A 14682-nucleotide genomic window follows, 5' to 3' on the forward strand; every position below is an offset into this window, starting at 1 on the left:
CACGGGGGGGTGCCTCGTCCCTGGCTCGCAGGACCACGGGGGGGTGCCTCGTCCCTGGCTCGCAGGACCACGGGGGGGTGCCTCGTCCCTGGCTTGCACATGCAAGGGCCCCAGGTCCCTTTTTCTGGCTCTGCCTCTCTGCTAAACACTGGCTGTGTTGACGTAAAACACAGCCCGTATGTAGTAGAGGAGGTGGCGCCAGCACAGGGGGTGGGTGCCATCTTGCATTTTGAGTTTCAACGCACACCTTCACACTGCTCTTTAAAAGAAACTCGAAGGCAGCGACCAGAGAAGGACCGGCTGTACTTACGAGGAAAGCGCGAAGCTGATCCTTCTGTGTCTCGACCTCACAGTCGTGGGCCACATAAAATAATGGGTTGTACCCCCCTGACCCAAATTATAGGGAAACGTAGCATACCTGAGCGCGAGACAGGACGTAGATACACAGCAGCAGGAAGCCAAGCTTCAACACCAGGCCGAAATACCAAATGTTATTAGCTGCAAAAAGAGGAAACACAAAATCAGAGGTGACAGCAGAACAGACAAATTATTAAGGAAAATATTATTACCAGATGAGTCTGGCAGCGACTTATTTCACGCTACCCCAGCATGCACGTCATTAACCCCTTCAGCCCCCGGGCACTTTCCGTTTTTGCGTTTTTGTTTTTTGCTCCCCTTCTTCCAAGAGCCGTAACTTTTTTATTTTTCCATCAATCTTGCCATATGAGGGCTTGTTTTTTGCGGGACGAGTTGTACTTTTAAATGAAACCATAAGTTTTACCATATAGTGTACTGGAAAACGGCAAAAAAATTCCAAGTGCGGAAAAATTGCAAAAAAAAGTGTGATCGTACAATAGTTTTTGGGATATTTTATTCACTGTGTTCACTATATGGTAAAACTGATGTGTGGGTGTGATGCCTGAGGTCTATGCGAGTTTGTAGACACCAAACATGTATAGGTTTACTTGTATCTCAGGGGTTAAAAAAAATTCACAAGCTTGTCCAAAAAAAGTGGCGCACGTTTTGCGCCATTTTCCAAAACCCGTAGCGTTCTTATTTTTCGGGATCTGAGGCTCAGTGATGGCTTATTTTTTGCGTCTCGACCTGATGTTTTAAACGGTACCATTTTTGAGCAGATGCTACGTTTTGATCGCCTGTTATTGCATTTTGCGCAAAATTTGTGGCGACCAAAAAACGTAATTTTGGCGTTTGGAATTTTTTTGCCGCTACGTCATTTACTGATCAGATTCATTGATTTTATATTTTGATAGATCGGGCATTTCTGAACGCGGCGATACCACATGTGTGTATATTTTTTATTTTTTTAACCCTTTAATTTCAATGGGGTGAAAGGGGGGTGATTTGAACTTTTAGGGTTTTTTATAATTTTTTAAAACTTTTTTTTTAATTTTTTTTTTTTATTTTACTAGTCCCCCTAGGGGGCTATAGCGATCAGCAATCCGATCGCTCTGCACTATCTGCAGATCAAAGCTACAGAGCTGAGAACTGCAGATTTGCTGCTTCACTTTCAATGCCGGCTGTATTCCGGCATTGAGAGGAAGTGAGTCATGTTAGCTACAGGCGTCATCACATGACCCTGTGCTACCATGGCAACCACCGAAAGTCACGTGATCATGTCACGTGACTTCCGGTGGGGACGGGGTAAGTGACTGTTATGGCGGCGCCCATATACATATCGCTGCCAGATTTTGGCAGCGAAATGTAAGGGGTTAATGGCCGCAGGTGGAAGCGATTCCACCCGCGTCTAGCAGGCACACATGTCAGCTGTTGATAACAGCTGATATGTGCGTGGATCGCTGCCGCCTGCCGGCGGCAGGGGGCGGGGCTTACCGGCACACGATCCATGACGTACCCAGTACATCATGGGTCGTTAAGGGGTTAAGAGGTATAATAAATGGTCATAGTAAGTATTGAACACGTCCCCAATTTTCTAAGTAAATATATTTCTTAAGGTGATATTGACATGAATTTCTCACCAGATGTCGGTAACAACCCATCCAATCCACACAGGCAAAGAAATCACTCCATAGATGTCCATAAATTTAGTGATGTGTAATAATGAGAAATGACACAGGGAAAAAGTATTGAGCACGATTACGGAAGAAGGGAATTTTGTTACTTACCGTAAATTCCTTTTCTTCTAGCTCCTATTGGGAGACCCAGACGATTGGGTGTATAGCACTGCCTCCAGAGGCCACACAAAGCAATTACACTAAAAAGTGTAAGGCCCCTCCCCTTCTGGCTATACACCCCCAGTGGGATCACTGGCTCACCAGTTTTAGTGCAAAAGCAAGAAGGAGGAAAGCCAATAACTGGTTTAAACAAATTCACTCCGAAGTAACGTCGGAGAACTGAAAACCGTTCAACATGAACAACATGTGTACCCGAAAAACAACCAAAAATCCCGAAGGACAACAGGGCGGGTGCTGGGTCTCCCAATAGGAGCTAGAAGAAAAGGAATTTACGGTAAGTAACAAAATTCCCTTCTTCTTCGGCGCTCCATTGGGAGACCCAGACGATTGGGACGTCCAAAAGCTGTCCCTGGGTGGGTAAAGAATACCTCATGTTAGAGCTGCAAGACAGCCCTCCCCTATAGGGAGGCAACTGCCGCCTGCAGGACTCTTCTACCTAGGCTGGCGTCCGCCGAAGCATAGGTATGCACCTGATAATGTTTGGTGAAAGTGTGCAGACTCGACCAGGTAGCTGCCTGGCACACCTGTTGAGCCGTAGCCTGGTGTCGCAATGCCCAGGACGCACCCACGGCTCTGGTAGAATGGGCCTTCAGCCCTGATGGAACCGGAAGCCCAGCAGAACGGTAGGCTTCAAGAATTGGTTCTTTGATCCATCGAGCCAGGGTGGCCTTAGAAGCCTGCGACCCTTTGCGCTTACCAGCGACAAGGACAAAGAGTGCATCCGAACGGCGCAAGGGCGCCGTGCGGGAAGAAGGGAATTTTGTTACTTACCGTAAATTCCTTTTCTTCTAGCTCCTATTGGGAGACCCAGACGATTGGGTGTATAGCTACTGCCTCCGGAGGCCACACAAAGCATTACACTAAAAAGTGTAAGGCCCCTCCCCTTCTGGCTATACACCCCCAGTGGGATCACTGGCTCACCAGTTTTAGTGCAAAAGCAAGAAGGAGGAAAGCCAATAACTTGGTTAAACAAATTCACTCCGAGTAACATCGGAGAACTGAAAAACCGTTCAACATGAACAACATGTGTACCCGAAAAAACCCAAAAATCCCGAAGGACAACAGGGCGGGTGCTGGGTCTCCCAATAGGAGCTAGAAGAAAAGGAATTTACGGTAAGTAACAAAATTCCCTTCTTCTTCGGCGCTCCATTGGGAGACCCAGACGATTGGGACGTCCCAAAGCTGTCCCTGGGTGGGTAAAGAAATACCTTATGTTAGAGCTGCGAAGACAGCCCTCCCCTACGGGGAGGCAACTGCCGCCTGCAGGACTCTTCTACCTAGGCTGGCGTCCGCCGAAGCATAGGTATGCACCTGATAATGTTTGGTGAAAGTGTGCAGACTCGACCAGGTAGCTGCCTGGCACACCTGTTGAGCCGTAGCCTGGTGTCGCAATGCCCAGGACGCACCCACGGCTCTGGTAGAATGGGCCTTCAGCCCTGATGGAACCGGAAGCCCAGCAGAACAGTAGGCTTCAAGAATTGGTTCTTTGATCCATCGAGCCAGGGTGGCTTTGGAAGCCTGCGACCCTTTGCGCTTACCAGCGACAAGGACAAAGAGTGCATCGGAGCGGCGCAGGGGCGCCGTGCGGGAAATGTAGATTCTGAGTGCTCTCACCAGATCTAACAAATGTAAATTCTTCTCATACCGATGAACTGCATGAGGACAAAAAGAAGGCAAAGAGATATCCTGATTAAGATGAAAAGAGGATACCACCTTCGGGAGAAACTCCTGAATGGGGCGCAGCACTACCTTGTCCTGGTGGAAGACCAGGAAAGGAGCCTTGGATGACAGCGCTGCTAGCTCAGACACTCTCCGAAGAGATGTGATCGCTACCAGAAAAGCCACTTTCTGTGATAGTCTAGAAAGTGAAACCTCCCTCAGAGGCTCGAAGGGCGGCTTCTGGAGGGCAACTAGTACCCTGTTCAGATCCCATGGATCTAACGGCCGCTTGTACGGGGGTACAATATGACAAACCCCCTGCAGGAACGTGCGCACCTTAGGAAGTCGTGCTAGACGCTTTTGAAAAAAGACGGATAGCGCCGAGACTTGCCCTTTAAGGGAGCCGAGCGACAAACCTTTTTCTAACCCAGATTGCAGGAAAGAAAGAAAGGTAGGCAATGCAAAAGGCCAGGGAGACACTCCCTGAGCAGAGCACCAGGATAAGAATATCCTCCACGTTCTGTGGTAGATCTTAGCGGACGTGGGCTTCCTAGCCTGTCTCATGGTGGCAACGACCCCTTGGGATAATCCTGAAGACCCTAGGATCCAGGACTCAATGGCCACACAGTCAGGTTCAGGGCCGCAGAATTCCGATGGAAAAACGGCCCTTGGGACAGTAAGTCTGGTCAGTCTGGTAGTGCCGACGGTTGGCCGACCGTGAGATGCCACAGATCCGGATACCACGCCCTCCTTGGCCAGTCTGGGGCGACGAGTATGACGCGGCTGCAGTCGGATCTGATCTTGCGTAGCACTCTGGGCAAGAGTGCCAGAGGTGGAAACACATAAGGGAGCCGGAACTGCGACCAATCTTGCACTAAGGCGTCTGCCGCCAGAGCTCTGTGATCGCGAGACCGTGCTATGAAGGTTGGGACCTTGTTGTTGTGCCTGGACGCCATTAGGTCGACGTCCGGCCTTCCCCAGCGGCTACAGATTTCCTGAAACACGTCCGGGTGAAGGGACCATTCCCCTGCGTCCATGCCCTGGCGGCTGAGGAAGTCTGCTTCCCAGTTTTCTACGCCGGGGATGTGAACTGCGGATACGGTGGAGGCCGTGGCTTCCACCCACATCAGAATCCGCCGGACTTCCTGGAAGGCTTGCCGACTGCGTGTCCCTCCTTGGTGATTGATGTATGCCACCGCTGTGGAGTTGTCCGACTGAATTCGGATCTGCTTTCCTTCCAGCCACTGCTGGAAGGCTAGTAGGGCAAGATACACTGCTCTGATTTCCAGAACATGGATCTGAAGGGTGGACTCCTGCTGAGTCCACGTACCCTGAGCCCTGTGGTGGAGAAAAACTGCTCCCCACCCTGACAGACTCGCGTCTGTCGTGAGTACCGCCCAAGACGGTGGTAGGAAGGATCTTCCCTGTGATAATGAGGTGGGAAGAAGCCACCATTGCAGAGAGTCCTTTTGTGAAAAGGATACTTTCCTGTTCAGGGATGTTGACTTCCCGTCCCATTGGCGGAGAATGTCCCAATAAGAGGACGCAGATGAAACTGCGCAAACGGAACCGCCTCCATTGCCGCCACCATCTTCCCGAGGAAGTGCATGAGGCGTCTTAAGGAGTGCGACTGACCTTGACGGAGAGTCTGCACCCCAGTCTGTAGTGACCGCTGCTTGTCCAGCGGAAGCTTCACTAGCGCTGAGAGGGTATGAAACTCCATGCCAAGATACGTTAGTGATTGGGTCGGTGACAGGTTTGACTTTGAGAAGTCGATGATCCACCCGAACGTCTGGAGAGTCTCCAGCGCAACATTCAGGCTGAGTTGGCATGCCTCTTGAGAGGGTGCCTTGACAAGTAGATCGTCCAAGTAAGGGATCACAGAGTGTCCCTGTGAGTGCAAGACTGCTACCACTGCCGCCATGACCTTGGTGAACACCCGTGGGGCTGTCGCCAGACCGAATGGCAGAGCTACGAACTGAAGATGGTCGTCTCCCATCACGAAACGTAGAAAACATTGGTGCTCTGTAGCAATCGGCACGTGGAGATAAGCATCTTTGATGTCTATTGATGCTAGGAAATATCCTTGAGACATTGAGGCAATGACGGAGCGGAGGGTTTCATCCGGAACCGCCTGGCCTCCACGTGCTTGTTGAGCAGTTTTAGGTCCAGAACGGAACGGAAAGAGCCATCCTTTTTTGGCACCACAACCAGATTGGAGGAAAACCGTGTCTTGTTCCTGAAGAGGAACAGGGATTACCACTCCTTCTGCCTGCAGAAGAGCATCGGCTCGGTGGGGAGGTGGGGACGTTCTGAAGAATCGAGTCGGAGGACGAGAACAGAACTCTGTCCTGTGCACGTGGGCACAATGTCCCTCACCCACCGGTCTGTGACCTGTGGCAGCTAAATGTCGCCAAAGGCGAGCGAGTCTGCCATCAACCGCGGATGCGGAGAGATGAGAGAGCTGAGAGTCATGAGGAGACCGCCTTGGTAGCGGTTCCTCCGGCTGCCTTCCTTGGGCGTGATTGAGCCCCCGGAAACTGAGCCCCTCTGAGGCTTTTCAGCTCTTTTGGACGAGGACAATTGGGACCTGCCCGAGCTTGGGAAGGACCGAAACCTCGACTGTCCTTCCAGGACAGCATTAATAGGGTAAGTCGCAATGCAGACATTGCGAGGTTACGGACGCCCCTGCGGCACAAATGTACATATGCTCAAGACCAGCTGTGCAAGAACAGCTGAAAAGCTTAGGGTGCCCATACGGCTGTAAATGCCGGAGCAACCGACACGCCGATAGCCTCATAGACAGATTTCAACCAGAGTCCATCTGTCTGGCATCTTTAAGTGAAGTCCCATCTCCACTGCAACTATAGCTCTAGCCGCAAGCCTGGAGATTGGAGAATCCACCTTTGGACCCTGGGTCCCGCGCTTGACCACGTCAGGGGGAAAAGGATAACGTGTATCCTTAATACGTTTGGAGAAAACGCTTATCTGGTAAGCGTGGTGTTCCTGGACTGCTTCTCTGAAGTCAGCGTGGCCAGAAAAATACTCAATATACGTTTGAGCTACTGAAATGGGACTTCTCCTGCTGTGAAGCTGACTCCTCCGCTGGGGGAGCTGAGGGAGAAAGATCCAACATTCCATTGATGGACGCTATAGGATCATTCCTTATGGCGTCACCATCCGGTGTATCCGGATTGAGAGCGTTGTCAGGATCAAAGTCCTGATGAGCTACGTCTGCCTCATCATACAGAGAGCCTCCTGGGACCCCCCCCGGAGCACCGATTTTATTCCCAATGAGGGTGGCCAGGGAGCAATGATCCAGATTGCCCATGGCCTGTCCGGACTGCAAGTCTCTATCCCATTGCAACTCCATCCCTGTCCTTGGACAGGGTTGACAGGTGGTTCCTTTGGCCACGTCTAGTAGAGACCCCGGCTGACCAAGTGCTCCAGGGGAGCATTGCACACAATGGGGTTCAGTGCCGTGGAACAGTATCACATGCAGTAAAAACAGCATCGAAAGCCTGTGTTGCTTATATGCTGCTGCCGACTAGCCATCTAGGACATAGAGCCAAGAATGGCGACCGTACAATGCAATGTATAGCATACAAGCATAAAGTACAATGAACACTGCAGCACATGCAATACAAGCAGCATAGAAAGCCTGTGCCTTGGCACCCCTGCTTTTCTGCTGCTGTAGACTAGCCATCTAGGGGAATATAGCCCAGAATATCGACCATACAGTGCAATGTATAGCATACAAGCATAAGTACAAATGAACACTGCAACCCCTGCAATACAAGCAGCATAGAAAAAACCTGTGCCTCAGCACCCCTGCTTTTCTGCTGCTGTAGTCTAGTCATTCTAGGCGAAAATAGCCCAGACTAGCGACCGTACAGTGCAGTGTATAGCATACAAGCATAAATACACATGAACACTTCAGTACATGCAATACAAGCAGCATAGAAAGCCTGTGCCTTAGCACCCCTGCTTTCCTGCTGCTGATGTGTCGCCATCTAAGAGGGCATATAGCCAAAAATAGCGACCTATGCAGTGTAAGCATAAAAATACAAATGGACAACTGCGGTATTTAGTGGGGTCAGCACTTCAGGTGCCGCTTACCGCCCGCCTATAAGCGGGTGTGTGGTCGCCCTAGTCCTGTGCCTGGTTGCCCAGAGTCCGATCTCTCAGCTCGGACTGCAGGAATGGCTGCCGGCGTCCTTCTCCAGCTCGTGTGAGTAGGGGCGGGCCGTGGGCGTGCCCCCAAGTCAGAGCGGGAAACCGGCGTCCCACAGTGTCCAGTGAGAGGGCTGGAGCATGTAAATAAGGCTCCAGCCCTCGGCGCTGCTGATTGTACAGCGTCTCTCCCCTACCCTGATTGACAGGGTGGGGGCGGGAACGAAGCGGAGCTAGGCCGCAAAAGCCGGGGACTGGATTTATAAGCGCCGCCGCCGTAAAAGCGCGGTCGGCGCTAAGTCCCCGGCGCACTACAAGTCCCAGCCGCGCCGCCGCTCCCGGAGCGTCCGGCGCGGTAGTTCCCCATACATAAAGTCACTCAACTAGGCTGCAGTGACTGTAACCCTTTACTGTCCCCGGCGCACTAGCACACCCAGCAAGTCTGGAGTGTGCTGTGCCTGTGTGTACGGGGACACAGAGTACCTGAATGGTGCAGGGCCATGTCCCTGAACGGTACCCAGCTCCGTATCCAGCAGATTCAATGGGTCTGTGGATGGAGCCCGGCCTCAGGGCTTTGGGGCCGGTAAGATCCCACTTCCTCAGAGCCCCTCAGGGGGATGTGGAAGGAAAACAGCATGTGGGCTCCAGCCGCCGTACCAGCAATAGGTACCTCAACCTTACAAACCACAAGCGGGGTGAGAAGGGAGCATGCTGGGGGCCCTATATGGGCCCTCTTTTCTTCCATCCGATATAGTCAGCAGCTACTGCTGACTAAACAGTGGAGCTATGCGTGGATGTCTGACCTCCTTCGCACAAAGCAGAAAACTGGTGAGCCAGTGATCCCACTGGGGGTGTATAGCCAGAAGGGGAGGGGCCTTACACTTTTTAGTGTAATGCTTTGTGTGGCCTCCGGAGGCAGTAGCTATACACCCAATCGTCTGGGTCTCCCAATGGAGCGCCGAAGAAATGTAGATTCTGAGTGCTCTCACCAGATCCAACAAATGTAAATCCTTCTCATACCGATGAACTGCATGAGGACAAAACGAAGGCAAAGAGATATCCTGATTAAGATGAAAAGAGGATACCACCTTCGGGAGAAACTCCTGAATGGGGCGCAGCACTACCTTGTCCTGGTGGAAGACCAGGAAGGGAGCCTTGGATGATAGCGCTGCCAGCTCAGACACTCTCCGAAGAGATGTTATCGCTACCAGAAAAGCCACTTTCTGTGATAGTCTAGAAAGTGAAACCTCCCTCAGAGGCTCGAAGGGCGGCTTCTGGAGGGCAACTAGTACCCTGTTCAGATCCCATGGATCTAACGGCCGCTTGTACGGGGGTACGATATGGCAAACCCCCTGTAGGAACGTGCGCACCTTAGGAAGGCGTGCCAAATGCCTCTGAAAAAAGACGGATAGCGCCGAGACCTGACCTTTAAGGGAGCCGAGCGACAAACCTTTTTCTAACCCAGATTGCAGGAAAGAAAGAAAGGTAGGCAATGCAAATGGCCAGGGGGACACTCCCTGAGCAGAGCACCAGGATAAGAATATCCTCCACGTTCTGTGGTAGATCTTAGCGGACGTGGGCTTCCTAGCCTGTCTCATGGTGGCAACGACCCCTTGGGATAATCCTGAAGACGCTAGGATCCAGGACTCAATGGCCACACAGTCAGGTTCAGGGCCGCAGAATTCCGATGGAAAAACGGCCCTTGGGACAGTAAGTCTGGTCGGTCTGGTAGTGCCCACGGTTGGCCGACCGTGAGCTGCCACAGATCCGGATACCACGCCCTCCTCGGCCAGTCTGGGGCGACGAGTATGACGCGGCTGCAATCGGATCTGATCTTGCGTAGCACTCTGGGCAAGAGTGCCAGAGGTGGAAACACATAAGGGAGCCGGAACTGCGACCAATCTTGCACTAGGGCGTCTGCCGCCAGCGCTCTTTGATCGCGAGACCGTGCCATGAAGGTTGGGACCTTGTTGTTGTGCCGGGACGCCATGAGGTCGACGTCCGGCCTTCCCCATCGGCGACAGATTTCCTGAAACACGTCTGGGTGAAGGGACCATTCCCCTGCGTCCATGCCCTGGCGACTGAGGAAGTCTGCTTCCCAGTTTTCTACGCCGGGGATGTGAACTGCGGATATGGTGGAGGCCGTGGCTTCCACCCACATCAGAATCCGCCGGACTTCCTGGAAGGCTTGCCGACTGCGTGTCCCCCCTTGGTGGTTGATGTATGCCACCGCTGTGGAGTTGTCCGACTGAATTCGGATCTGCCTTCCTTCCAGCCACTGCTGGAAGGCTAGTAGGGCAAGATACACTGCTCTGATTTCCAGAACATTGATCTGAAGGGTGGACTCCTGCTGAGTCCACGTACCCTGAGCCCTGTGGTGGAGAAAAACTGCTCCCCACCCTGACAGACTCGCGTCTGTCGTGACCACCGCCCAAGACGGTGGTAGGAAGGATCTTCCCTGTGATAATGAGGTGGGAAGAAGCCACCACTGCAGAGAGTCCTTGGCCGTCTGGGAAAGGGAGACTTTCCTGTCCAGGGATTTTGACTTCCCGTCCCATTGGCGGAGAATGTCCCATTGAAGTGGGCGCAAATGAAACTGCGCAAACGGAACCGCCTCCATTGCCGCCACCATCTTCCCGAGGAAGTGCATGAGGCGTCTTAAGGAGTGCGACTGACTTTGAAGGAGAGCCTGCACCCCAGTCTGTAGAGACCGCTGCTTGTCCAGCGGAAGCTTCACTATCGCTGAGAGAGTATGAAACTCCATGCCAAGATACGTTAGTGATTGGGTCGGTGACAGATTTGACTTTGAGAAGTTGATGATCCACCCGAACGTCTGGAGAGTCTCCAGTGCAACCGTCAAGCTGAGTTGGCATGCCTCTTGAGAGGGTGCCTTGACCAGTAGATCGTCCAAGTAAGGGATCACCGAGTGTCCCTGAGAGTGCAAGACTGCTACCACTGCCGCCATGATCTTGGTGAACACCCGTGGGGCTGTCGCCAGACCAAATGGCAGAGCTACGAACTGAAGATGGTCGTCTCCTATCACGAAGCGTAGAAAGCGTTGGTGCTCTGTAGCAATCGGCACGTGGAGATAAGCATCCTTGATGTCTATTGATGCTAGGAAATCTCCTTGAGACATTGAGGCAATGACTGAGCGGAGGGATTCCATCCGGAACCGCCTGGCGTTCACATGCTTGTTGAGCAGTTTTAGGTCCAGAACAGGACGGAATGAGCCGTCCTTTTTTGGCACCACAAAGAGATTGGAGTAAAAACCTTGACCTCGTTCCTGAAGAGGAACAGGGACCACCACTCCTTCTGCTCTTAGAGAATTCACCGCCTGCAGAAGGGCATCTGCTCGGTCGGGATGTGGGGAAGTTCTGAAGAACCGAGGCGGAGGACGAGAACTGAACTCTATCCTGTACCCGTGAGACAAAATGTCTGTTACCCACCGGTCTTTGACCTGTGGCAGCCAAATGTCGCAAAAGCGGGAGAGCCTGCCACCGACCGAGGATGCGGAGGGAGGCGGCCGAAAGTCATGAGGCAGCCGCCTTGGAAGCGGTACCTCCGGTTGCTTTCTTGGGGCGTGAGTGAGCCCGCCAGGAATCAGAGCTCCTTTGCTCTTTCTGAGTCCCTTTGGACGAGGAGAATTGGGGCTTGCCCGAGCCTCGAAAGGACCGAAACTTTGACTGCCACTTCCTCTGTGGAGGTTTGCTTGATCTGGGCTGGGGTAAGGAGGAGTCCTTACCTTTGGACTGTTTAATGATTTCCGCCAATTGCTCACCAAACAGTCTGTCTCCAGATAATGGCAAGCTGGTTAAACATTTTTTAGAAGCAGAATCTGCTTTCCATTCCTTTAACCACAAGGCTCTGCGCAAAACTACAGAGTTGGCGGATGCCATTGAGGTACGGCTCGTAGAGTCCAGTACCGCATTGATAGCGTAGGTCGCAAACGCAGACATTTGCGTAGTTAGGGACGCCACTTGCGGCACTGCTGGACGTATGAGAGAGTCCACCTGTGCCAGACCAGCTGAAATAGCTTGGAGCGCCCACACGGCCGCGAATGCTGGAGCAAACGACGCGCCAATAGCTTCATAGACAGATTTCAACCAAAGGTCCATCTGTCTGTCATTGGCATCTTTAAGTGAAGCCCCATCCTCCACTGCAACTATGGATCTAGCTGCAAGCCTGGATATTGGAGGGTCCACTTTTGGACACTGGGTCCAGCGTTTGACCACGTCAGGGGGAAAAGGATAACGGGTATCCTTAAGGCGTTTAGAAGAAGGGAATTTTGTTACTTACCGTAAATTCCTTTTCTTCTAGCTCTTATTGGGAGACCCAGACGATTGGGGTATAGCTACTGCCCTCTGGAGGCCACACAAAGCACTACACTAAAAGTGCAAGGCCCCTCCCCCTCTGGCTATACCCCCCCCGTGGTATCACGGGTTCTCCAGTTTTAGTGCCAAAGCAAGAAGGAGGAAGCCAATAACTGGTTTAAACAAATTAACTCCGAATAACATCGGAGAACTGAAAAACCGTTCAACATGAACAACATGTGTACCCGCAAACAACAAAAAAACATCCCGAAAGACAACAGGGCGGGTGCTGGGTCTCCCAATAAGAGCTAGAAGAAAAGGAATTTACGGTAAGTAACAAAATTCCCTTCTTCTTCAGCGCTCTATTGGGAGACCCAGACGATTGGGACGTCCAAAAGCTGTCCCTGGGTGGGTAAATAAATACCTCATGTTAGAGCTGCAAAACAGCCCTCCCCTACGGGGGTGTCACTGCCGCCTGCAGGACTCTTCTACCTAAGCTGGCATCCGCCGAAGCATAGGTATGCACCTGATAATGCTTGGTGAAAGTGTGCAGACTGGACCAGGTAGCTGCCTGGCACACCTGTTGAGCCGAAGCCTGGTGACGTAATGCCCAGGACGCACCCACGGCTCTGGTTGAGTGGGCTTTTAGCCCTGAAGGAACCGGAAGCCCCGCAGAACGGTAGGCCTCAAGAATTGGTTCTTTGATCCATCGAGCCAGGGTGGCTTTAGAAGCCTGCAACCCCTTGCGCGGACCAGCGACAAGGACAAAAAGTGCATCGGCACGGCGTATGGGCGCCGTGCGGGAAATGTAGATTCTGAGTGCTCTCACCAGATCTAGCAAACGTAAGTCCTTTTCATACCGGTGAACCGGATGAGGGCAAAAAGAAGGCAAGGAAATATCCTGATTAAGATGAAAAGAGGATACGACCTTAGGAAGAAACTCCGGAATGGGGCGCAGCACAACCTTGTCCTGGTGGAACACCAGGAAGGGAGCCTTGGATGACAGAGCTGCCAGCTCAGACACTCGCCGAAGCGATGTGATCGCAACAAGAAACGCCACTTTCTGCGACAGCCGAGAAAAGGAAACTTCCTTCAGAGGCTCGAAGGGCGGCTTCTGGAGAGCAACTAGTACCCTGTTCAGATCCCATGGATCTAACGGTCGCTTGTACGGGGGCACAATATGACAGACCCCCTGCAGGAACGTGCGCACCTTAGGAAGACGTGCTAGACGCTTCTGAAAAAACACGGATAGTGCCGAAACTTGCCCTTTAAGGGAGCTGAGCGACAAGCCCTTTTCTAACCCCGATTGCAGGAAGGAAAGAAACTTGGGTAATGCAAATGGCCAGGGAGACACTCCCTGGGCCGAGCACCAGGATAAGAAAATCTTCCACGTTCTGTGGTAGATCTTAGCAGAATTCGACTTTCTAGCTTGTCTCATTGTGGCAACCACTCCTTGAGATAATCCTGCAGATGCTAGGATCCAGGACTCAATGGCCACACAGTCAGGTTCAGGGCCGCAGAATTCTGATGGAAAAACGGCCCTTGGGACAGTAAGTCTGGTCGGTCTGGCAGTGACCACGGTCGACCGATCGTGAGATGCCACAGATCCGGATACCACGACCTCCTCGGCCAGTTTGGAGCGACGAGTATGATGCGGCTGCACTCGGATCTGATCTTGCGTAGCACTCTGGGCAAGAGCGCCAGAGGCGGAAACACGTACGGGAGCTGAAACTGCGACCAATCTTGAACCAAGGCGTCTGCCGCCAGAGCTCTTTGATCGCGCGACCTCGCCATGAATGCCGGGACCTTGTTGTTGTGCCGGGATGCCATTAGGTCGACGTCCGGCACTCCCCAGCGGCGACAGATTTCCTGAAACACGTCCGGGTGAAGGGACCATTCCCCTGCGTCCATGCCCTGGCGACTGAGGAAGTCTGCTTCCCAGTTTTCTACGCCTGGGATGTGAACCGCGGATATGGTGGATGCTCTGTCCTCCACCCACATTAGAATGCGCCGGACTTCTTGGAAGGCTTGCCGACTGCGCGTCCCTCCTTGGTGGTTGATGTATGCCACCGCTGTGGAGTTGTCCGATTGGATTCGGATCTGCTTTCCTTCCAGCCACTGCTGGAAGGCTAGTAGGGCAAGATACACTGCTCTGATTTCCAGAACATTGATCTGAAGGGTGGACTCCTGCGGAGTCCACGTCCCCTGAGCCCTGTGGTGGAGAAACACTGCTCCCCACCCCGACAGACTCGCATCTGTCGTAACTACTGCCCAGGATGGGGGCAGGAAGGATCTTCCCTGAGATAATGAGGTGGGAAGGAGCCACC

General features: G+C 52.5%; 1 protein-coding gene across 2 annotated transcripts in view; it reads right to left on the reverse strand.

The window, feature by feature from the left end:
* The window catches only part of CASD1 (CAS1 domain sialic acid O acetyltransferase 1), a 139947-nt gene that overhangs the window by 62145 nt on the left and 63120 nt on the right, over positions 1-14682 (reverse strand). For both annotated transcript variants that reach the window (XM_075315665.1, XM_075315666.1), the window contains exon 14: positions 419-498. In XM_075315665.1, coding sequence (XP_075171780.1) covers positions 419-498 — 80 coding nt within the window. The remainder of the gene's footprint in view (positions 1-418; positions 499-14682) is intronic.

The sequence above is a fragment of the Anomaloglossus baeobatrachus genome, chromosome 6 (genome assembly GCF_048569485.1).
Source record: "Anomaloglossus baeobatrachus isolate aAnoBae1 chromosome 6, aAnoBae1.hap1, whole genome shotgun sequence".
NCBI lineage: Eukaryota > Metazoa > Chordata > Amphibia > Anura > Aromobatidae > Anomaloglossus > Anomaloglossus baeobatrachus.